The sequence below is a fragment of the Amblyomma americanum genome, chromosome 7 (assembly GCF_052857255.1).
Source record: "Amblyomma americanum isolate KBUSLIRL-KWMA chromosome 7, ASM5285725v1, whole genome shotgun sequence".
Lineage (NCBI taxonomy): Eukaryota > Metazoa > Arthropoda > Arachnida > Ixodida > Ixodidae > Amblyomma > Amblyomma americanum.
In genome coordinates, this window is record NC_135503.1 from 35,562,069 (window position 1) to 35,586,977 (window position 24,909).

General features: G+C 44.4%; 2 protein-coding genes across 7 annotated transcripts in view; one reads left to right on the plus strand and one right to left on the minus strand.

The window, feature by feature from the left end:
- LOC144098886 (uncharacterized) overlaps positions 1-19,243 on the minus strand; it is a 64,769-nt gene extending 45,526 nt beyond the window's left edge. The window contains exon 1 of the mRNA XM_077631814.1: positions 19,143-19,243. The gene's annotated coding sequence lies outside the window, so the exon portion shown is untranslated. The remainder of the gene's footprint in view (positions 1-19,142) is intronic.
- Positions 1-24,909, plus strand: part of fwd (phosphatidylinositol 4-kinase beta fwd) — a 69,163-nt gene that overhangs the window by 17,605 nt on the left and 26,649 nt on the right. For 4 of the 6 annotated variants that reach the window (XM_077631803.1, XM_077631806.1, XM_077631804.1 and 1 more), the window contains exons 2-3: positions 21,137-21,635; positions 24,682-24,823. In XM_077631803.1, the coding sequence (XP_077487929.1) occupies positions 21,150-21,635; positions 24,682-24,823 (628 nt within the window). In that variant the 5' untranslated portion in view covers positions 21,137-21,149. Of the gene's footprint in view, positions 1-17,834; positions 18,076-21,136; positions 21,636-24,681; positions 24,824-24,909 lie in introns of those variants that run through there. The other 2 variants (XM_077631805.1, XM_077631802.1) reach the window with 2 other exon arrangements.

The following is a 24,909-nucleotide window of genomic DNA, read 5'->3' on the forward strand; positions in this document are numbered from 1 at the left end:
ATATGCTGCCCTGCCGCCGCGCGACACGTGCTGTATGACTGCGTGCACACGCGGACCCCGAAGGCAACTCCGCCGCTTTTCTGCGAAGGACTTCTTTCCTTTGCAGCAGCAGGATGCCGCGATAGCGCCGAGGAACCGGTCTCTTTGCAACTGCAGGTGCAGACGGGTTTGTGCCCCGACACTGCGCGTTTTGTTACGTGCATTGTACGTGAACTCACATTTCGCCTTTGCACGTACTGCTGACATTCCCTTCCCTACCGCGCGAAAATTACTTCTGTTGAATTTCATATGGATGGATAAATGGATGGATGAATACGGCTGAACCCTTTAAATCGGGCGGTGGCTCAAGCCACCTAGCCATGTCTTGTGAAATTTTACTCCTGTCTTGCTTTTAGCCACCAATCAGATAACCTTCGCTTGGTTACTTCTAACCTCTTAAAATCCACTTTCCCTTCACTATCCCTAAACCCCAATGCCTTGGGTAAGTCAGCCCCGCTGCCTTCCACTGTAGGGTGAAGCCCTTTACAGAAAAGTATCAAGTGTTCAGCCGTTTCCTCCTCCTCTCCGCACGCAATGCACAAAGTGTCTATCTCCTGGTACCTGACTCTATACGTCTTAGTCCGCAAAACTCCAGTCCTGGCCTCAAACAACAAAGAACTTCCCCTACAATTATCATAGATATTTTCTTTGACAATGTCCTGTTTAAAGGTCCGGTATGTTTCCAGTGCCGATTTCGTCAGCATCCCTGTTTTCCACAAAGCTCTCTCTGTTCCTTTAACCTTTTTCTTAACCGATAATTGCTGATTTGCCCCCTTACTGCTGTCCAGATATTTGCTTGTCAATTTTCTAGTTCGCTTTCTCCATTTCGTGTCAACATTCTTTATATACAGGTATCTGAAAACTTTCCTAGCCCACCGCTTTTCCTCCATTTTTCTCAATCGTTCCTCAAATGCTATCTTACTGCTAGCCTCTCTGCTCTCGAAAGACACCCTGCCATATCACCCTGTACCCCCTGATTTGGTGTATTGCCATGTGCTCCCAAAGCTATAAAAGCCATTCAAGCGCGCTCTCTGTCGGTTGTTTGGATGGAGGAGCGACTAAAGTTCGTTTCGTACATCAGATGCAACGCTGTGAAAGCTACGGAGGTAGTCCGCACGGGAAAATAAAGGGAGGCGTGTTACTCCGCACTTGTTCTGTGGCCGGGTGGTCTAAGGCACGAGAAAGCGACAGCGTGTCGGCGGCAATAAGAATGCATTCAATCAAGGTCATAACAAAATTTTCTAATAGGCCTGCAGACAAAGCATTTACTATGTTTCGCTCACCACAAGCAACGCACTACTTTTGGTCGCGGATGCAGACAGCGCAAACAAGAGCGCTAGCTTTGACAGCGTTATCAGGTATGAAACTGAGTATAGTTGCACCTGATGTATGAAGCTGAGTACAGAACATTCTCTACGGCCAGCAACAGAAAAGGTGAGGGCGTGACGCCCCCTGTCACCAGATCTTGACACTGGTGGCTTCACAAGAGCGCCGTTTACATGAGCCCGACTGGGTCAGGTGGAGTCGATTTCTCAGGTCGAAGACCGGTTACTGGGTTCATGTAAACGCCGCGGAGTCGTATCGGGGTGTCGACCCCTCAACTGCGCCGCAAGGGTTGGAGGAGCGGAAGCCGGTTTACTTACTACGCGTGTGGTCGTACCTCGCAGGGCGCGCTACCTTGCTCAGCTTGATACCCTGACTCGACCCGGCGCTGTCGGGTTCATATAAACTAGGTTAAGGTGGACGCACTTTTCTCTTATCGAAATGGCCTATAGGCTGTCTACGGAAAAAAAGTCTACAAATGTCTATGGCCATAAATCTATAGTTTGGAAATAGACTGCCTATAGGATTTGTATTGCTCATATACTGCTCTATAGGATTTATCCATAGACAGTCTATATACTTTATAGACAAAAGTGTATAGACTGTCTACAGCCTGTCGAAAGTATTTTTTAAAGGGACCCTGAAATGATTTCGATGGGCCTATTCTAGTGCAACAATCTGTAGAGGTGGTCTTTTTTTTTTTGGGGGGGGGGGGGGGAGGAAATGGCGCGGTATCTGTCTCATATATCGTTGGACACCTCAACCGCGCCCTAAGGGAAGGAATAAAGGAGGGAGTGAAAGAAGAAAGGAAGAAAGAGGTGCCGTAGTGGAGGGCTCCGGAATAATTTCGACCACCTGGGGATCTTTAAAAAATCGCTTCTCGCAATAGCTCGCAACCGATTAGGGTTATACACTTCACCGTGCGTCTCCTACCACGATGACGTCAATGGGCAGACTGGGCGAGCTTGAAGGCTGACTCTTCTGCCCACATGACGTCATCTGGACTGAAGGCACGCGGTGAGATGTGTCGACCTATTCGGTTGTGAGCTACTCCAAGCAGCGATTTTTAAAAATTATTTCTAAATTATGGAGTCCACGCAGAGATTTCAAATTTAAGACGAATGCCCACAAAGACCACCCCAACAGATCTGTTGCATAAGAATGTGCCCCTCGAAATACGCGTTTAACGGCGAGCAATTCGGGTTTAAAAGTGTTCCCGCCAGTCTATTCAAATTTCTGGCGTCCTTACCGAAAGCAACGGGTTTCCACCATTTTGAAGTGAATGGCAGTGTAGCGTGGCCTCTGGGATCCATATAAAAAAATCGGTGTCGACGCACGCATATTATTGCAAAATTTGCCGATGATGGCGCCACCTGTATTTCGTTTTTTTAATCTTTTTTAGCTTATCGAAGCCTCCGTGACGAATTTCCTTTCAGTTGCGAATATTTGAGACAGGCGTAGAGATACCCTCATCCGGATGCTGATTGTGATTACTCCCCCGCTGCAATACCCGCGTGGGCCTCTATTGTTCAAGGGCAGATGTGACTGTCGCGCGCTAAATGTGGCCCATCCGTTCGCGGTATGCCTTAGGCAACTACAGCTTTTGCTTTAACACAGTACCAACCTTTGCAAGGGTCAGTGAAAGAAGAGGCAAAATGGAAACAAGTGAACGCGTTTCACTGTGGCGAGGAACTCAGCTTTTGTGGAGAAAATTCATAATTGAAGTAAACTATACCTTTTCCTTCAATACTTTGGAACCGTTCAACGACAGTGAACAGTTCAGTACTGAGCCAGTACTCATCATCCAAGAATAACTCGAAGGCTTGCTCTTGATTTTATGGACAGCACACACGCAACCGGGCAGGTAAGAAGATACGCTTTTGTTTTGTTTTTCGTGGAGCATTCCGTGCCAGATGCCTGACTCACATTCATCGTTGCTCACAGAGCAGCGCTGTGTATTCCTTCTTCTTTTCGGCGCCCCCCCCCCCCCCCCCCCTACACCTTTCGTGTTTGTATACATTCTGGAAGGCGTTGGCTCAGTGCAGGCACACAACCCAGTTCGCGACGCGCTTTGCATACCCGCCGTGCAAGAACCCGCTGGGCTGCCAAAAAAAGAACCTCGCGCGGGTGTTGTCGCTTTTGTGCGTTTCGCTCTTTTATGCTGTGCGTTTCCTCCGCCTTTTCATTGCCTCGGCATTGCGCTCGTTCCCCGCAAACGCCGCGGCAAAATCAGCGGAAGTGAAGATGTCGCTTGTTTTTGCGTAATCTCTTTTTCGCTTTCAGCTTGTCTCGATCCTTTCTCGTTTCTTTTTTTCTCTCTTTCTTTCTTTCTTTCTTTCTTTCTTTCTTTCTATCTATCTATCTTTCTTTCTTCCTCTCTTCCTTTCTTTCTTTCTATCTATCTTTCTTTCTTCCTTTCCTTCTTTCTTTCTTTCCTTCCTTCTTTCTTTCTTTCCTTCTTACTTTCTTTCTATCTATCTTTCTTTCTATCTATCTTTCTTTCTTTCATCCTTTCCTTCTTTATTTCTTTTTTTCTTCCTTTCTTCCTTTCTCCCTTCCTTCCTTCCTTTCTTTCTTTCTATCTATCTATCTATCTATCTATCTATCTATCTATCTATCTATCTATCTATCTATCTATCTATCTATCTATCTATCTATCTATCTATCTATCTATCTATCTATCTATCTATCTATCTATCTATCTATCTATCTATCTATCTATCTATCTATCTATCTATCTATCTATCTATCTATCTATCTATCTATCTATCTATCTATCTATCTATCTATCTATCTATCTATCTATCTATCTATCTATCTATCTATCTATCTATCTATCTATCTATCTATCTATCTATCTATCTATCTATCTATCTATCTATCTATCTATCTATCTATCTATCTATCTATCTATCTATCTATCTATCTATCTATCTATCTATCTATCTATCTATCTATCTATCTATCTATCTATCTATCTATCTATCTATCTATCTATCTATCTATCTATCTATCTATCTATCTATCTATCTATCTATCTATCTATCTATCTATCTATCTATCTATCTATCTATCTATCTATCTATCTATCTATCTATCTATCTATCTATCTATCTATCTATCTATCTATCTATCTATCTATCTATCTATCTATCTATCTATCTATCTATCTATCTATCTATCTATCTATCTATCTATCTATCTATCTATCTATCTATCTATCTATCTATCTATCTATCTATCTATCTATCTATCTATCTATCTATCTATCTATCTATCTATCTATCTATCTATCTATCTATCTATCTATCTATCTATCTATCTATCTATCTATCTATCTATCTATCTATCTATCTATCTATCTATCTATCTATCTATCTATCTATCTATCTATCTATCTATCTATCTATCTATCTATCTATCTATCTATCTATCTATCTATCTATCTATCTATCTATCTATCTATCTATCTATCTATCTATCTATCTATCTATCTATCTATCTATCTTTCTCCCTTTCCTTCTTTCTTTCTTACTTTCTTTCTTATCTTTCTTTCTTCCTTTCTTTCTTCCTTTCTTCTTTCCTTTCTTTCTTTATTTCTTACCTTTCTTTCTTTCTTACTTTATTTCTTTCTTTCTCACTTTCTTTCTTTCCTTCTTTCTTCCTTTCCATCTTTCTTATCTCTCTTTCTTTCTTTCTCTCTTCCTTCCTTCCTTCCTTCCTTTCTTTCTTACTTTCTTTCTCCCTTTCCTTCTTTCTTTCTTTCTTTATTTCTTATCTTTCTTTCTTTCTTTCTTATCTTTTTTTCTTCCTTTCTTCTTTCCTTTCTTTCTTTCTTTATTTCTTATCTTTCTTTCCTTCCTTTCTTTCTTATCTTTCCTTCTTTCTTTCCTTTCTTTCTTTCTTTCTTTCTTCCTTTCTTTCTTTCTCTCTTTCTTCCCTACATTTCGCTCTTGCGAATGAAGATAGGATTTAGTCCTGCCGCTTTTATAAGCGAGTGTAGTTATACTGCACATCTCTTACCCTGAGGGGTGTGGAAAGATTGTGCTGGCCTTGTTTTTGCTTTTTTTTACTATTGATTCTTGACGTGGGCTTCCGAAGGAACGGGAAGCAGGCTTCTACCCATTCACTTTCGCTTATTTAACTTTTTTTTAAACCTTTCATCAAAACCGTACGCTTTCGCCGCCCTGCTGTTTTATTCATCTTTGTCCAGAAGAAGTCTCCGTACAACACAGCTGGGTGGGGGGCGCTGAAACGAAGATGGAATGGGCTCGAAAGAGAACAGGAGCTATGGCGAAATTTAAAAAGAATTAAGACTCAACTCTCATTCGCTTCAGCCTGCTATACTTAGTGGCGCAGGCTGAGGCCTTTTTATTCTTTTTTTTTCTTTTTGAAGCCTCACCGTAACTTTGTCTTAATCACCGGCCAACGCATACATTGCTAAGAGCGAAGAGGATTTATAAGTAACCTTTTTCCGCACTTGTCTCGAATTCGGTCTACGAAATACAGACAGAATACTGCGTTTATTCAAAAAAGACTCGTCATAGTTTACATGTCATGCAGCGTGCTGATTTAATAATAATAATAATAATAATAATAATAATAATAATAATAATAATAATAATAATAATAATAATAATAATAATAATAATAATAATAATAATAATAATAATAATAATAATAATAATAATAATAATGAGTTTATTTTTCCCTCGGTACAAGGAAAAGGAGCAGCCGCCAAAAGGTGCTGCGAAGAGCAGCTTGACGGGGCGACTGGCCCCATATTTGACAACAGCTGGCAGCATGACACGAGTCAGCGCACAGTGAAACAACCAAAAAGGTTAACAATGAAAATAATTGAAAAATAAACTGCAAAAAAAAACGCAACGAAATAGTCCAGGCAAAATCCATGGCAATCCTACAGAAAAACATATGAAAGAAAACAGTGTACACTTGACGGGACTTCTCATAGGAGAGAATGAAGATTTTCATTGATAATACGGCATCTAAGACATCATCAATAAGGTTGGGAGGGTTTTATTATTCTCGTGGAATAGTGTGAGTAGTAATTTATGATTGTAATAGTCAGAAAGTATAAAACCGGCGCAAAAGCACCGGTGAAAACATGCGTTTGGGACGGTAATATCGTGGTCATATATACTCTGAACTGATACATTCGTGTTCACGGGTGAGATCGCGATGAACGCGAGCCAAGAAGGACTCTGAGTCCTTAAAAAAACATTTTAGTTTATTTTTAATGAAATGTTGAGCAGTGTACCTCTACAGAGTTAAAAGATTTTTTTCTTAATAGCTAAGTATTCCCGAATGAATCTCTGAAATATCCTTATAATCTTAGATTTAACTTTATAAATCCTAAGATAATTCTATAGAGTTATTCTGCGAATCATTTAGAAAATCACAGGCGCTCTGCGGGGCCAGAATGAAGCGTGGATTTTTTTCTCAAGACTCGTGCAGGCACGCGCGTGATGAAAACTGAGTTTCCGGTCACGACAGCTCTCCGAACGAAATCGCATACATTTCAGAGACAAATATATAACAACGCTACGCGTACACACGCGCATGCGCACATGCACATGCACATGCTTCTCTTCCTTGAACGTTATGTTCGTACCTCTGCTATTTGCCGTAAGCGCAAACGTTCAGTGTACAGTTTAGTACAAGGATAAATGACGCCCTTGAGTTAAATTGCATATACTGTTTTTTTAATTAAATTTATGACTTTAAGAGACCGCGGATAACTCCATTAAGGTTTCTCTATTAGTAAAAATCGATTGTGTGGCTGTTTTAGGCTATGTTGATGTTTGTTCGAGCGAAAAAAAAAGGCGCATTTGTTGGCGAGAAAACTGAATTTAAAAACTGAATACTTATTTCCCCTGTACTCGAGTCAAACTCGCCACGCCAAGACTGAAAGGAACTCCGAGATCACCGACTGGAAGACGGATGGTTTCCAGGCCTCAGGAATTCCCACGAAAAAAAAAAAAATCTGTCTTGGCGTAAGCGCTGCAGTTTGCTTGAGAGAAACGCTCGATGGTGACCTTTGCTAGCTTATAAAAGCTCACGCTTTCAATGAGAGCATAACCTGTTTGTCATTAGAACGCGGTGATCTTCAAGGGAAACTTCAATTTATTCTCGGTGTTCCTTTAACAAGAACTCCGTTCTTAGGGTAGTGTAAGGGCGCAGATTTCAAGGCGAACCCAATTCGCAAGTTCCCGTATACAGTGGATCCAAGGCTAAGAGCGTTCGTAATGAGAAGGGCTTAATTCGACTCATTGCGCCCTTGCGTGGCGCAAAATGCGCCGGCATCTGCGTCACGTGTCCAAGCGCAGCAATATATTAACGTCGGCTTGCGACATCGTCTACATGAGGATGCCTACGCAGTTGACTGCTGCGTGTTTATCTGTCCGCTTGCTCGCAGATAATCGACACGCGCCAGGCCGCGTACGCAGCGTTGGCTAAATCATGGGGCCGGGCTCTTTTGTCAGGGTGCGATACGCATATATTAAACGCCACAGTTATCTCGAAGCGCATGCGTTGGTTACGATATTCTTACTAACGCATTTTGTTCAGCTTTGCTCAGTTGCCTTCAACTTCGCAGCAATATGAACAAACCCAGCGACAACACCAAATCCCAGGGATATCCGAATCATAGCCAAATATCCTAAAACCTTTGAGAACTTGCGAGAGGTGTCCATGACAAGTCATTGTTATTATAGATGTCCAGTTGCCTTCAACTTCGCAGCAATATGAACAAACCCAGCGACAACACCAAATCCCAGGGATATCCGAATCATAGCCAAATATCCTAAAACCTTTGAGAACTTGCGAGAGATGTCCGTGACAAGTCATTGTTATTATAGATGTCCAGTTGCCCTCAACTTCGCAGCAATATGAACAAACCCAGCGACAACACCAAATCCCAGGGATATCCGAATCATAGCCAAATATCCTAAAACCTTTGAGAACTTGCGAGAGATGTCCGTGACAAGTCATTGTTATTATAGATGTCGTTGCCTTCAACTTCGCAGCAATATGAACAAACCCAGCGACAACACCAAATCCCAGGGATATCCGAATCATAGCCAAATATCCTAAAACCTTTGAGAACTTGCGAGAGATGTCCGTGACAAGTCATTGTTATTATAGATGTCCAGTTGCCTTCAACTTCGCAGCAATATGAACAAACCCAGCGACAACACCAAATCCCAGGGATATCCGAATCATAGCCAAATATCCTAAAACCTTTGAGAACTTGCGAGAGATGTCCGTGACAAGTCATTGTTATTATAGATGTCCTGACACGTTATCCGATGGATATCCCGTACGAGTGATATTGCGGACACTTGCTTGAATCACGTCTCATTACGTTCGCATAATGGAGTCAAGTTTTTGTAGCAAAAGCTGCATTGGCCACAACTCGCAGTTTCGCGAAGCTCGCAGTCCCACCGTGGTCGCACCGCACCATGTGACCAACCACGTGACTGGTCACGTGACCAACAGCGTGAAGAATCACGTGACCAGCCACGGCGCCACCTCCTCGCCATCTGGCGTGACGTCAGAAGAGAAGCCGCGACGTCGGCGTGACGTCATAGGAAGAGCAGACTAACCTGGACTAGCAATCAAGATTAACCAGGGCTAACCGAGCTATGCCTTAGCTTTCGCTACGTATATCCGGGCATAGCCGAGCTAAGCCACTGCCAATTTTTTTTCTGATAGAAGATATCTGCAACGTGGTCCGCTCATTTTCATTTCTTGTTTGTGTCATCACAGGTTCATACCCGAATGAAACAATATTGCTTAACGTGGAAGAGTCACGGGCTCCAAAAGGAGGGTCTTAGATTTGGAAATTCTTCGTTCTGTGGACGTATGCTCATTATGTTGGTGCTGCATGATTTGCGGTTTGTAACGTTTCTGTACCCTGATCTGTGTTTTGCATATGCTTGTTGTTCAACATGTGACAACGTGTGACGCTATGCAGATTTTACCCCTAAAACTGTCATCAGTCGGCCAAGCAACAACACCGTTGTAGACAGCTGTCTTTTCCAAATTTCGCAGAGACATCCCTTGGATGTCAGTGTTGTCACTAGCTTAAGGGCTGCGTATATCTGAGCGGTCACTTAAAACAGGGAAGGTATAGCGGAATGAAGCGCCTTGCTTTTTTTTAATGGCGGTGTTCTAATTAAGAGTTGGAAGTTATGTGGTATATTAGATAATAAGATAATTTCATAGAAAGTAGAAGAGACATATACGCCGCTGGTGGAACCTGGATCCACGGCGTCCGTGTGTCGCGTGCAGTGCTTTACCAACTGAGATACGGTGGTGACTGTCGCGCCGTTTACTTTCACGTGTATTCGTGTTAGGCATAGCCTCACCTTGACAGTATTCTCCAGAGGCACCAATACAGCGCAACTTCATCACTGACGCGTTAGCCTATCGAGCATACACTCTAAACACAAGAGTAAAAAGGGAGTGATCTCTCCTATAGTGCACTCCATTTTATAAAAAAGGAGTGCGATAGCTTAGTCTCTTTTTATTCCCGTGTAGACAAATTCGTCTTAGGAGTGTAGTTATTCGATGACAAGTGTTCTGCGCACCTTACCTACACGAAGAAAGAAATAAAAAAAGGAAGAAAGACGTTGCCCATGACGTAAGTAGGGCGTGTGCTACCCTCTAAAGCTTCCTCTCTCCGTCGTACCCCCGTTTGTGACGTCATATTCTTACCACACGTGGGCGGAGGAGCGAAATCCAGAATGAATCTCCTCTCGGCACCCGCCAGAGGTCGTCGCGTGCGCGAACGTGGACCACATTCACCCCTTGTGGCGCGCCGATAGGATATAAACTACAACGGCTCTCGCGGCCATAATGAATTCATGCGTCGAAAGCCGCACATAAGTACACGGACGAGGAGGTCGGGTATTTTTGTCTCCGAGAAGGGGGCGCCAATTACCGGTGGGCGTGAGCCTCCACCGTTCAAGGGGAGACCACGAAGGTCGCGCGCCGGTGCAGAACAGCGAAGGAATTGTGATCAATATTTTCACCGGCCAGTCCGGTGCGACGCCGCCGAGTTGGCTGCAGCGACACGACTGCAGCCGAAGGAGGCGTCCTTAATTTAATTGCAGGACAGGTAAAACCGATATAAAAGCTGAAGAGTTACTGATCTTCAGGACGGGTTATGGGGGGAGATATTTTGCTTAAGCATATTTCCAAATAGTAGTTGATTAATTGCCTAGCACGCGCTAATTAATGTTTGAATGGAATTGTATTGAATAAAATTGTGTCGTATAGTATGAAAACTCTTTAGAGCCGAGCTGTAGAGAAAGTAAATAAATAAAAATGGTAGTTGATTAATTGCCTAGCACGCGCTAATTAAAGTTTGAATGGAATTGTATTGAATCAAATTGTGTCGTGTAGTATGAAAACTCTTTAGAGCCGAGCTATAGAGAAAATAAATAAATAAAAATAGTAGTTGATTAATTGTCTAGCACGCGCTAATTAATGTTTGAATGGAATTGCATTGAATCAAATTGTGTCGTGTAGTATGAAAACTCTTTAGAGCCGAGCTATAGAGAAAATAAATAAATAAAAATAGTAGTTGATTAATTGCCTAGCACGCGATAATTAAAGTTTGAATGGAATTGTATTGAATCAAATTGTGTCGTGTAGTATGAAAACTCTTTAGAGCCGAGCTATAGAGAAAATAAATAAATAAAAATAGTAGTTGATTAATTGTCTAGCACGCGCTAATTAATGTTTGAATGGAATTGTATTGAATCAAATTGTGTCGTGTAGTATGAAAACTCTTTAGAGCCGAGCTATAGAGAAAATAAATAAATAAAAATAGTAGTTGATTAATTGCCTAGCACGCGATAATTAAAGTTTGAATGGAATTGTATTGAATCACATTGTGTCGTGTAGTATGAAAACTCTTTAGAGCCGAGCTATAGAGAAAATAAATAAATAAAAATAGTAGTTGATTAATTGTCTAGCACGCGCTAATTAATGTTTGAATGGAATTGTATTGAATCAAATTGTGTCGTGTAGTATGAAAACTCTTTAGAGCCGAGCTATAGAGAAAATAAATAAATAAAAATTGTAGTTGATTAATTGCCTAGCACGCGATAATTAAAGTTTGAATGGAATTGTATTGAATCAAATTGTGTCAGTGTGGAAACTCTTTAAAGCCGAGCTATAGAGAAAATAAATAAATAAGACCGTTCTAATGAAATTGTATTGAATTTAGTTATGCCGTATAGTACGAAAACCCTTTAAAGCAGAGCTATAGATACAATAAGTAAATAAATTCGGTTTAATGGAATTGTATTGAATTTAATTGTGTCGTATATTGTATGAAAACCCTATGGAAGCCGAGCTATAGAGTGATTTAAATGGGGGCTAACAGCAGGCAACTCTCACCTGAGCGCATTCGTAGGGCTACAAAGGATACAGCTTTCCTCTGTATACAGGAAGCTAGACTGAAAATGAAAAAAAAGAAGAAATATTTGTGCTAATCCAGGTATTTTTCGTACCTACGAAAGTTTGCGATAGCGGCATTGCAGTATGGTTGCTCTGATGATGTGGATCTTATTGCAACTATATTCCCTGATTTGAATTCCACTCCTCCTTGAGGAATTCCCTCGAAAACTTATCGTTTCAGGTGAATCCCCACAAACTGCTAAGCAAGCGCAGTTATTCGAGAAAAACTGTGCTGCGAACCGCCTCCAAAAAGAAAGGCAGAGGAGGAATTCCCCCTGAAGCCAATGACTTCAAGGAAAATCCTCCTCTTCAATGAACCATGGTCTTGCCAGTTCGCGGCGACGTTCGTAATAAACAAAACAGGAAAGAACACAATATAGCCGGCATCGACTGTCACTGATAACATCGATCTGTTAGGCCTCGTGAAGAATAAAGAGCAGACGAGAATAGAATAAACTGCCGCGACGGAGTAGTTCGAGGGCACACTGATCACAACTCCACCTAATGTGTGTTCTTAGTAAAATTCTATTATGTGGCTCTTTCTTAGCATGTTGATGCTTGCCTGGCAGCAAAAGACACGTTTGCGATCGAGAAAACTGCACTTAAAAAATTCCCGCCACTCGATTCAAACTTGTGACGCCTACATCGAGAAGGACTCCGTGATCACAGTTTGGAAGTGAGTGGAGGTGGAATCTAGCCTCTGATATGCGCATGCGCACAAGAAATAAACTGTGGACGCACGTAATTTAACTGTTAAACCGGCTGGTTATGGCAGCACCTGTACTTAATATTTGGGGGAGTTTGCAGTTCATAAAAGCTCGGCTTGCAGTGAGAGCGGCGTCTTTGTCGCAACAATGCGGTTACATATCGAAGCAGACCAACCTCTGTTCGTCTTCAGTGTCCCTATAGTAATGCGTGTAAATATTGCGCGATACTATGCGACTTTTAACTAACGTTAGCATGTTTTGCATACCGGCTCGTGCTGTCTAACTGATGCTTACTTGAACTACAGACTATCCGCTCCTGGAAATACGCATGAGTAACCGAACTTGCCAAAACGCCGTACGGCTCCATGGCACGTGATATTTTCCCCCTTTTAAGCATAGGCACCGCCTCCGGCCCGCGTAGAATTAAAAAAAAAATGGCTGTGGTTTAGCTCTGGTTAAACCTGGAGTGACGCGATAGCTACAGCTGGCCGAGTGGAACTAGTTCAGTCGAATTGCAAAGTCAGTCTTTCGCCACGCCGTTTCGCTGGGCGTTCCTTCTTCATCTTCGTCCCACTTGACACGGCGCATGCGCACAGCTGTTTGTTGCAGCTGTTGCGCGCAGCGCCGCCGGCAGCAGCTGCTGCTCTGCACCATGTGACAAACGACCGCACCACGTGATCAACCCACGTGACCAACGGCGCCGCCACGGAGCTCAAATGGTGCCACGCTGAAGAGTCGGAGAGGTGGCGTAGTGTAGCTATCGCTGCAAAATCGACACATGGGCTATGAGAGACGCTGTAGTGGAGGGCTCCGAATTAATTTAGGCCACCTGGGAGGGGGAGGCGGGGTTAACGTGAGCTGACATCGCACAGCACACTGTCGCCCATTGCGCTTCGCCTCCATCTAAACACGGCCACCATGGCGCCGGGATTGAACCTGGGTACTCCGGCCCAGTAGCCAATCGTCCTAACCACTGAGTCACAACTGCGTATAAGCATGCTTCCTTTATCATGCTGAAGGGGAACCGAGATTTTTTCGCGGGTAACCGCAGAAGACTTTGAATATACGAATACCATGTTATGTGCAACGAATGAGTTGAGGTGCCACGTATAAGAACGGCTTTAAATGGCTCACCAACCTTGTTTGCGATGCAACTTTAAAGCAATGTATTCGAACATTATGTTCCCATGGGCACTTTCAAGAAGATTCTCTTTCTCTCTTCTTTCGTTTTTTTTTTTGCTTGCATTCATGATTTCGTTAAGGATTGTTTTTGGCTATGACGAGGTCAGTCTCCAACCCACTCTAGAACCGCCCTTTAAAAAACTTTTTTTTCCCCCCTGAACACCAACGCATACCTATCGTCATCCGGCGTGGCACACCTTCATCTACAAACCTCGCCAAAGGCGAGGCTGCCGGCTACAGGGATTACGTGTGTACCGGCCGCATGAACGCGTGAGGATAAATCGCTCCTATTCATAGATATTTCACACCATTAGTTGAGAAACCCTCCACAAATCGCATACAAACACTCTCCCAAAAAGCTCATAATCCGAAGATATACAGATCACCGCGCTATCTGGAGGGGAAAAAGAACACTGCTTACAACAATTTTTTTTTCCCCCGTCGACATAACGAATGCGAACCATTGTCACTGTGCATGTGCCACAGGCGTGCGTAAACCAGGCATACGTCTCCGCTAATACGTCTCAAATCTTTCATACACCTTGGACTTTTGGAAGCCACAACGAATGCAAGCTATTTATTGTAAGAATGAGAATCCCTGTTCTCTGCTCATGGAGAGCGCTCGCATCGCTTAACGCCGATATTTCTCGCACAGCATGGACAGATCATCGCGACTGGTGTGCCAGCGACACGTGGGGCGAAGCCTATGCATGCCTATGCGCAACAGCAACAAAAACGAACGGCCGTTTCGCTGCCTTCGGGCCGGCGTCCCACGCGACGCGTTGAGAGCAGGTCGCCTCCTCTCGGCCGGATGTTGTCGCAGCGGGATGAGAGGAGGTTCGCATTGTTGCGTTCATTCCTCTCCTCACCCCTTCCTCCCCGTTCGCATCTAATATCAACCGCTGCGCGCCTCACTCAAGGGCGTACCGCGGCAAAGAAAGTTGCGGGGGGAGGGGGGGGGGGAGCACTCATTTTTGTCTTTTGTTCTTTGCTGGGCGGCTTTCTGCTGTTGGCCTTGGAGCGCGTTTATGCCTCCCGCCGCGCTTGCCAATGGTGCGCCGTCTTGACACAGGCCGCGCCGCGTGTAGCGGAGCGAAAAGTTGATTTAATTGCGTGCATTTGTGCCCTCGGCTGCCGCGGAGAACGGGCTACTTATGCGCGGTGTCAAAATTCGCAGCCGTCCCAGAGCGGTGCATGCGTCCCACTCTGTCTCACATATATCTTGACGCTCTTGAGACAGGCAGGACGCTAGAGTATCCCCTGTTAGGCTTACTTCCATAGCGTACTCTGCTGGTGCCTGTAGCCAGAAACTATGACGAAAGTCCACGTGATGTAGTACATGCTGATGCCTGGCGCGCGTATGTGCCGTGAAGCATGGTTGCTGTCCTGCGAAGGACAACCTAATGCGGCAGGCAGATCGTGGCACCGGTTTAGAAACGCTGCAAATGTTTGGAATTCGCGTTGCGGAAGGTCCTCGGCGATTGCGCGCAGCTTGACGTAAGCTTCGGCACGGATGCGGATGCCTACTATATAACTTATAAGCCATATGGGCCCTCCGTGTTAATTTCTGCTTCTCCGCACAGTTCGCGAGACGAACTATACTTTATTACACTCAGAGCCGCACCAAAGTGATGTGCCGTAATAACGCGAATTGAAGCTCTTTTTGCTGTTCAGAATAAGACGTATATATATAATTTTCTTTACGCAGTCGATTAATTGAATTATTATTCTCCCATCGTTCAGCATCCGAAATTAAATAAAATAATAAAAATAAACATTCCCCTATGCACCTTGGTTTCGGTGACTGTTGGCTCCCTTCATAAGTTTGTCAAACGAACCCCTCATTTCCTTTCCATATATATATATATATATATATATATATATATATATATATATATATATATATATATATATATATATATATATATATATATATATATATATATATATATATATATATATATATATATTCTTTTCGGGTCCTCAAAAGACAATGGGCTGGCAGGTATGCATGGGTTGCTTAGATTCGCGCAAACACGATACACTCACTTAGCAAGTTCGTTATTTTCACCGTTCATTACGACTACGAGACAAGGCGCTGCAGTCACGACGATGTGGAAACGGCAGCGCTTCTGTCAAAAAAAGAAAAAAAAGAACAGACTGTCTCGATGGCATGCAACGACTACCGGCGTGCGATTATACGCCTCCTCGCTCCGCACACGCCGAGCTATGGATGTGCGCTCAACGCTGAGAATGCGCACATTCCTCTTCTTGTGGCTGCGAGTGAGTCACAGCACTGAGCGACGCCTCCTGTCACATGTGAAACATCGCTGCCTCCCTACGCACCCTCACGCGCTTATCGCCCTTGTCGTTCCGGCAGCCGACTGCGTCTCTGCTGGCTTATTGTCAAGCAGACGACAGATACCGCACCCGTCTAGGGGCGGAGATGCTCCTTGCGCAAGGAGCCTCATGTACTTCGAGCCTCATGTAACGACGGAATTCGCTCGGCCACCCTTTCTCGCCGGTCCGCGCCAATCTGACATACGTATTTGTTTGAAGTACATGTATGTGTGTTGGTTTCTTTGGACAACATATGCGAGGAAAGAAGTGAATTCCTCGCACGGCTGCAAACCGACACGAAGACGGGTATTGTTTCTATATTTACAGCTGCGTTTTTGCAGCCTCGTAGTTCTCTGATACGGCTTGCCAGCACCCCACTGTGCTACCTTGTAACCTTTCATACGACAGTTATGAATAGCAGTTCATTTTGTACTGTTTTTAAACCGCTCAGTTTTCGCTGCGAATAGCTGCTTACTGCGAATATACGACTGACTAGTGCTACTGACGCCGCACATTGATTTCAACGACGTCAGGACGGCTTTAAAATTGAATGCGATATTAGTAAATGGCAAGTCTTAAATCCCGAGACTCGTGTGTACCTGTAAGTAGTAGTAGTAGTAGTAGTAGTAAGTGGTTTTATTGAAAATAATAATAAACAAGGAAGGAAAAGATTTTTTTTTTGCTAGCCCCGGCATCTGCCATCGATACTGAAGCACCTGAGCTGGGGCAGCGGAAGTAAAGGATAGCAGGCAGAATGGAGAAATGAAATGAAAGAGGTGAGGGGACAGGAAGAGAGGATCTTTGAGGTCGACAATGTGAAGTCACGGGCAAAGAGAGATAGAGATAATATTTTTATAGCAATTAAGATGACGCCACGAAGTAGCCGTTCATTTCAAAATCAATGAAAAGCACCACTTGGCGCTGATGCTTGACGCCGCTGAGGTGAATGAACTTCGGCGCGCGTTTGTTTCGGTGACGTATTCATTATTTCCGTCAAGATACACAGTAAAATGGCTCACGGAATTCTCAGGAGGTACGTATGGCTGGTGGCAATGATCTGCTTGACAACAAGCCGAAACATCTTCCAGAATGCCCAGATGTAAATTGCAGAAGCTATTCTGAGCTGAAAATAGGCAAATGTAGCTTAATTTTATCCTGAGGTACATCAAAGAAAGATGGTGCGCAGGCATGAAAATATGCACGGGCTTCTACTAACCGGAAGCTTAAAATTATAGTGATGCGCTTTTGCTATCGGCCGCAACGAATAGGATGTCTATTTTCCCAGTGGCCGGCCATCCGTCCTTGCCGAAGGCCCAACCTTTTTCACCTACGGAAGACTCGCATCACAGCGACTATTTCTCTTTTACTTTTTTGCCTTCTTTAAGGCTCAGGTACTAGCACCCTAATTTTCGATCCATTTCTTCGATGGTATCTGCTATGCAAAGTGTGTGGAATTCTTGACGAATACCGAGTATAAATTCAACGCCGGGTAGTAACGGCAATTATTTAACTTTAGGTAGTGGTTACGATGATAAAAAATCACTGACCTAGTTTCTGTTAACAAGATATAGACGAGACTCGCATGCAAAACGCCGTAGCAGACTCCGAAAAGCGCGCAGTTGTTCCATATAATTTATAAATAAAGCGAGCAGAGTGCGCGTACGCCGAAGAGCGTCTGCTGCTGCGGCGGACGACGCTCTCCTGGTTTCGAGGCTCCGCGCCGCGGCCATCGGCGGCTGCGGGAGCGAGAGTAGAGGGCCTGACGTCATGCAATGGCGATTTGATATGCGGTGACGGGCGGGTCACCACTGAAACATGTTGGCCCTTCCCTGCAGTCAACAGTGCAACACTGACAACTCGCTGCATTGTGCGAAGAATGGGTGCACGTCGGCAATGGAATTATAGTCTTCTATCGTCTGTACTAAGTGTGGATTTTGGCTGCTTGCGTTTGTAATCGGCGTCTGCGTCGTTGGAGTCTGCAACACGGGCAGAGGTAATTATATTCGCTCTCTTAAACGTTTTAATTGGATAGTTCTGCCGGGGCAGTTTCCTAAGTGAATTAAGGGCAACAAAGGCGACCCTAAGTTTTTTTCTATGCGTGGTTCTGTGCCTCCTAAGGCTTGGTTTCTGCTCGCCGCAGTGATCCTAAAGCTTATGACAGCTGCATTGCAAACTCGGTGACTCAACCAGTAAGGCGCTCCTGCAAGGAACTCTGTGCGCAGAGAGCTGCCTGTTCGCCCGAACGGCGGCATTTTAATGGACGCGGAGGTGAGGTGCCCACGAAACCAGTTCATTGCGCCAGTAGTGCTTTATCAGTGGGATATCACTGTCCTCCATTGCACAGATGTCAACTGAACAACTGTAGGCGCAGCCCAGTGTCGCATTTCCGCTCCCTGCTCGTCATGATATGAACTGCTGAGGAAGTTCGTGCGCGAAGAGCAGTTCACGTCCTGTTTTGTATATCGCAGTTTGTTTGTATCCGTTCCCCGTACGGGCTTTACTTCTGCATTCTGTGCCACTGGAGCGCTTCACCGTGGGCGAGCGCCTTAAGCCTTATTTCCGCGAGTACGGCCGGGTTAAACTCATCCTCGCAGTACCCGCGGTGAGGGGGCATAAAAGTGTCGGCGCTTATTGAAGTGTAACGTTGCAACTGGGCAGACACTGACCTATGTATCCTTCTGCATTCTTTCGTATTTGAAGCCATTTTACACTTCCCTTGCTCCATACAATGTTCAATTAAAATTGGGTCACCGTTTTATAGAGACTGCAGCCGTTTGTACTGCTTCCATTCCTCTGCAACTTGTCGTATGCGTGCAGTATTCTGCTCCTAACACCCGCTTGCGATTGCTAGCTCGTGCGCAGCGGTCGTAGCTGCGCTCCCTACTCCGAAAGAATTCAGCAGAAAAGCAGCAAATCCAATGAGGAAAGCGAATGCCGCATGTCAGCGGGGGGACGGATTGTCGGGGCAGCTGTCGCGGCCAGAAACGCCCTTGAAATCTATGGCTGGCGGGTCCGGCATCGAGATTCCCGGTTGTGTTTGTTTTATCGTGCATTACTCACGGCTCCTTGGCTGTTTTTCCTCTTCGCTTCTTGTCCGAGAGAACTGAGAGGGCGGCCTGCCGTAGTGATTTTGTTTATAACTCCGCCTATCGCCTTGCGTCATAAGTAGCATGGAAAGGGGAGGGGGGTGGATAGGCGCGGCGTGTGTGCGCTAGGTAAATAAATCCACTGACTCTGGAATGCACGGGGTTGCGAATAAATAAACCGGAGCGCAACGGGGAGTAACGAGGACCCGTGTTGTAATGCCACTGCCTCGAGAGGCCAGTGAACTGTGACGTCTGAAGGTTGCGAGTTGGCAACTGAAGTGGCCAAAACAGCACAGCCGTCACAGGTTTGATATATGCCCTGCGGTCACACAGCCGGTGCTGGGAAAGAGCAAAGGAACACTTTTTTTCTGGCGAACTAGATAAAGGCACAAGTGCTCGGTGTGGCTCGTTTCTGATCACTTTGCTCTCCAAGCCTCTTGTGGGATCCTGATAACTGTATCTATTTCCTTACCTTCCTGCTTGGATAGCTTGTCCTTTCTCTTCGATGTCTGAGTTTGACCTTCAGTAGCCAAAAAGTTGCACTCTGCTGAAGCTTTGACTTTGAGAATTCTCACTGCATATCGCTTTGTGCTATTTCTGTCCAGAGGGGACATATCTTGATAAGTCCATACTGTGCAAATAGATATGACAATGAAATAGTGGACTAGCTTTGTCTCTGACGTGTCTTTGCATTTGTCTCTTTTAAGAGTGCACCGGTAGCTTTCCCTCCTTTTGGAGAGTAGCAGAAATTATACTTTAGTGATATACAGCAACCGAAATGATAGACAAATTCGTAGTTGTTGGAGCATATCCCCCAATTTCTCACCTGCCTTGCGTTTGCAGTTGACCAAGGTGCTGGCGCGCTATGCGTATTAAGTTGTACATCGAAGTGACAGTGCAAAAAAAAATCAGATAAAGCAATAGAGAAGTATACAGTTAAATACATCATTTGTTTGTTTGTTTGTTTTGCATTGCCAGTGTAATGTGAGGGCATAAGAACTTGTTCACATGTGTGTATGACAATGTGCTGAACTTTTCAGAGCTATCTGCTGCTTTTTTGCATATCTTGTTCTCTTTCATGCTATGTAGCACAGACCAATGTCCCTTATTGCTATGGTCACTGGTATTACTTTGCAAGCATACTTGATCTTAAATGGAAGTTGAAGAAACCTGTAATTTTTCTTCAGAGTTCAATGTCCTTTGCATATTGTACTGCCCCTTATATGGGTTGATTGTGCATGCTGCACTTACCACTGCCATTGATGCCCTGCGTGAAATGTTTTCAGCTAATCCACCTTAATTATGAGGCTGAACTTGGTACCATTTATAGTGAAATGCAAGGAAGGTATGCATGCTCAAAGGATTCTGACAATCTTTCAATGGCTTGTAGTCCCCTTTCATAAAGCTTAGTTTGTGACTAACATTGTCTGTGCATCAGTTTTCAATGGTATAGTCAGATTAGTGTCTAGTGGCACCTCAAAAATTGTTTATAGTGAAACTCTAAGAAGAGTATGCGTGCTCAAAAGATTACAGCTACCTTTCATTAGTCTGCGTTCCCCTTTTGTATAACTTAATTTGCAATTGATATTGGCTGTACATCACTTTTCAGTGGAACAGTCAAGTTCTTGTTCAATAGCAGCTCAAAAACGGTTTTGTCACTTTTGTTTTTTTTTAGAGCAGTTTTTATTTTCTCGCCATGGAGGGCAACTTGAAATTCTGGAGGAGAGGATGGCAGATTGCAGTGTATTTTTTTTCCAGGCCTTGCTTCTTTTGGATTACCATTGCAAAATACAAGCTAAAGGCTAGAAACTATTGTTTCAAGACCTGACCTTATCATGGCAAACAGGCGGAAGGTAGGGTGATGGGAGAGAGACAGGTGACGCTGCCTGTCGCAATCACGGTCCTGTGTTTTGCTTTGCTGCCGAGGTGAATGTCACTCTAGCTTAACTTTTTGCCCAACTCCTGCAGATGAGTGGAGAGCATGGAGAGTGAGGAAGTGGTCACATGCTGTGCCTCGTGCCCCATTCCTTCGCCTGTCCTGGTGCACACCAAGCCAGCTCTGCCACCGCCACCCAGCGCCATGCCCCATCATGCACGTCACTCGAGCCTAGACCTGCTCGGTCATGGTGGTCCCCTGCCCGGCATGGCACGCGCTGTCACGCCGCCTTCATCTGCAACTGCCATCATGCCACGGAAACCTACTCACCAGCAGCACCAGCGAAATCTGAGCCTGGACTCTGCTATGCGTGTGCTGAACCCTTCGGCCGCACACCACAGCGGTGGTGACACGGCTGACCGGCGGAGCCTGGCATCCGATGACAGTGGCATCTTCAACTCGGACGATGGTGATCGGACTTCTCGCGTGATAGTGGAAATGGCTGTTCCCGCTCCTCCGTGCCAGTTGGTGCTGCGGCCACCTGTGCCAGGAGTGATAGATGAGGTCCACTCGCCTGTGTCTCCCCTTGAGGTGAGTCTTCCGAGGGTCGCCTTCACGCAGTTGTGTGGGGATTCGAGCAGAATTTCAAACCAAATGGCGTCAAGAAGAAATGCGGCCGCGTTTCGATAGAGGCTAAAGCAAAAGGTGCTCGTGTGCTGTGCGCATGTTAAAGATCCCCAGGGGGTCGAGTTATTCCGGAGCCCTCCACTATGGCACCTTTTTCTTCCTTTCTTCTCTCACTCCCTTCTTTATCCCTTCCCTTACGGTGCGGTTGAGGTGTCCACCAAGATGTGGGATATATACTGCGCCAAACCAATTTTCAGTGATACAAGGTACCTCCTAAAAGCTTTGGATAGTTTTTGTGGGCCTAGCATGCCCGTCCAAATATTTTCCATGTCGAGTATGTGGGTACTAGTGAATTGGTGGAGTTTGGAGAGTGCACTACAGGAGGACATGTTAACCTCAATTTCTCTTAGGTTGTACAATCAGTTATGCAAAACTATGCTTATATCATTGTGGATGTACAACTGCTCCTTTGTGTAGTAGTGCTGTGTCGCTGGTGTGACATCAGAATGTTGTCAGTAATGGTTTTCCTGTGCATTACGTGCATGATATTAACTTGTGTTACAGAAGCAAAAAAATAGAACAGAAAGACAAAATAGGTACAAAGGCAAGTACTGTAAAGACAAATTAAATGCGAACAGGAAAGATTCAAACAAGAAAGAAAAGACCTGATACTATTAAATATAGCAAAATGGGATTTGTTATCACTTCTGATGAGCTGTCTTTTGCCCTTTTGAAGTGATACATGCAAGTATTTAATCTCTCTAGGCTTTATCTCTCATCCTGTTCACATTTGAATTGTCCAGTTCGCATTGCATTGGTCCTTAGTAGCACGCAGATATGAGTAAAGAGCACACTGACACACTGCATAAATAAGTGCCCTGTATATTGTTTGCAGCGGCATACACAATCGTGCCTCGTTAATGTGGATGACTGGAATTGTAGACAGTTCTTCTGTTGACACGACTTTTTCAGTGAATTTATGCCTTGTTCACATAGAAACTCTCTCTTTAGTAAATGGACACTAAATGAAGTGTGCACAAAAGAAATTAAGCCACTGAAAAATAAATAAACGGTCACCTATGTAACCTTTCTAAAATGAGCACATGGCGAGAAGGAAGGATAATGCAAGTGACTCAGGAAATTGATGGTGCTTAGGTTTGAGGCATGGCGGTAATGAAAAGGAACAGAACTTGGCACAGGTGCGGAGCGAGGAAACTCCAAATGCAGGTGGCAGCAACGATTTCAGCAAATCTAAGCAGCAAGGTAATGGGTTCAAATTAAATTTGCTCTCAGCCTTAATAGTTTGGATGTGTACTGAAATATGTATGTCATGTATATCAGAAATTGCCCACTGTTAGCACTGTGAGGTCGCTCACAATGTGTCAGTGCCCAGCGTGCTTCGTAGGACTGGAGTAAGGCTTGTTAATATGGCTTAGGAACATGTGTGCAAGTAGTACAGTCATGCACAATAGATGAGCACCTCAGAAGGCCTAGGAGATCACTGCACAAGGTGAAAATCTGCATCCGTGCTGAGACAAGTTTTGGCACGTGGCAAATGCCAGGAAGACTTGGGGGAAATCTGGGAAGCATTCCACATTGCCGAAAAAGATGTTTTCTTAGGTCCATTATCGCTGTCGCTTAGCAGGCAAGAGTTTATGTTTGACAGGCTGTCTCAGGCCAGTGAAAGCAGTAGATAGTCACACTCATGCCTTTCAAGGCACTCAAGAATGCCTCAAACAAGCTGGCGCAGTCAACCAAAGAAATATTGCTGAACAATAGCTCTATGCTATTAAAGATGCCTAGTTAGTGCAGCCTGCAGCGAATCCCGTGAATGCAACAGAAAATATATATGGGGTCACATGCCAATCTAACGAGCAGTTTCTTATTCAAGAGATCAGCGCGAAGCCTCTATCATGAATGTCATGGCTAGCAAATGGTTTAGATTACACTGAAATTTTGTGAAGACAACCACGATGATGTACTTGAAAGTGAGAAGCATGTGTCTTATATCAAGTTCACTGCACATAGCTATGTGCAAAAGATTTTGATTGCAACGTTTTTCTTAATATTTTGCTCTGTTTTGCTCTGTTTTTAATTCTGAATGGTTATGTCTATATATTCACAATGTCTGTATTAGCAAGGCATGAGTGTTACATTTTTCAATTACAGGAAAATGTATTACTTTAAAAAACTCCTAACATTTTTATTAATATGAAGTAAATGAAATAGATTTAATAAATATATTATTTTGAACATGTACTGATCCTTGGTGGATATTTGTGGGCATCTAAGTTAAATGTCACTGGCATGTTGCATGTAATGCGAAGGCAAGGGAAGGGGGCAAGGGGCCAGCAGCAAGGGGCCAAGAGAAGGTAAGCGTAGCAGAGGGCGGCAGAAAGTTAGGTGGGCGGGTGAGATTAAGTCGCAGCTGGCAAAGGACAGGGTTAATTGTAGAGACATGGGAGAGGCCTTTGCCGTGCAGTGGGCGTAGTCAGGCTGATGATGGTGATAGCGGAAACTTATTAGTGCCTTTGACACTGTCCTATGTGTGCGTAACCATCATTCAGTTTACTTAAATGGTGGTCGTCCAATGGCACTCTTGTTTTCAATGGACGAAACATTGATATACCCCTTCTTAATCTTACCAGGAACAGATGAAGGACCTTCTTCTTCTTGTCCGTCATCTGTTTAACTGGTTTTCTTCTGAAGGATGTACCAACTGGTCCAGATGTAGACTCCACTGACACTCCCTAACCCTCGACTGCCTAAAGACAGTGTTGCCGTTGTGGCCCTGAGCCATGCAAAACATTATGGTCAGAGTGGCTACTCTTGCGAGTGTGCTGTCAGTAAACATGTGATCCAGGCTGGAATTGGGAATAGTTGTAGCCTTTCTGGAATGTTTGCCTCAGATTGCAAAGTTGCAGGGGTAAAAGATCTGTATTGAAAGTCTTGTGCGAGCACTTCTACCAGTCCTCCAGTGCCATTCTGAGACAGGTTTCCCAACGTGCAGGAGACGGCGCAAACACCTGCTGCCGAGCGGTTGGTGCCAAAAGACCTGCTGCTACGGCTGTTTGAGTCCACGCTATTTGATATGCCGCTTGCCATAGACTACCTGTTCCGTTCAAAAGAGCCTGGTGTGCTCGCATATCTGGGTAAGCTTTGCTGGCACGTTCTTGTCCTGCAGTGAGGGATTTAAATTTGATTTTCTCAGCAACTCGGTCACCTCTTCAAGCAGGAG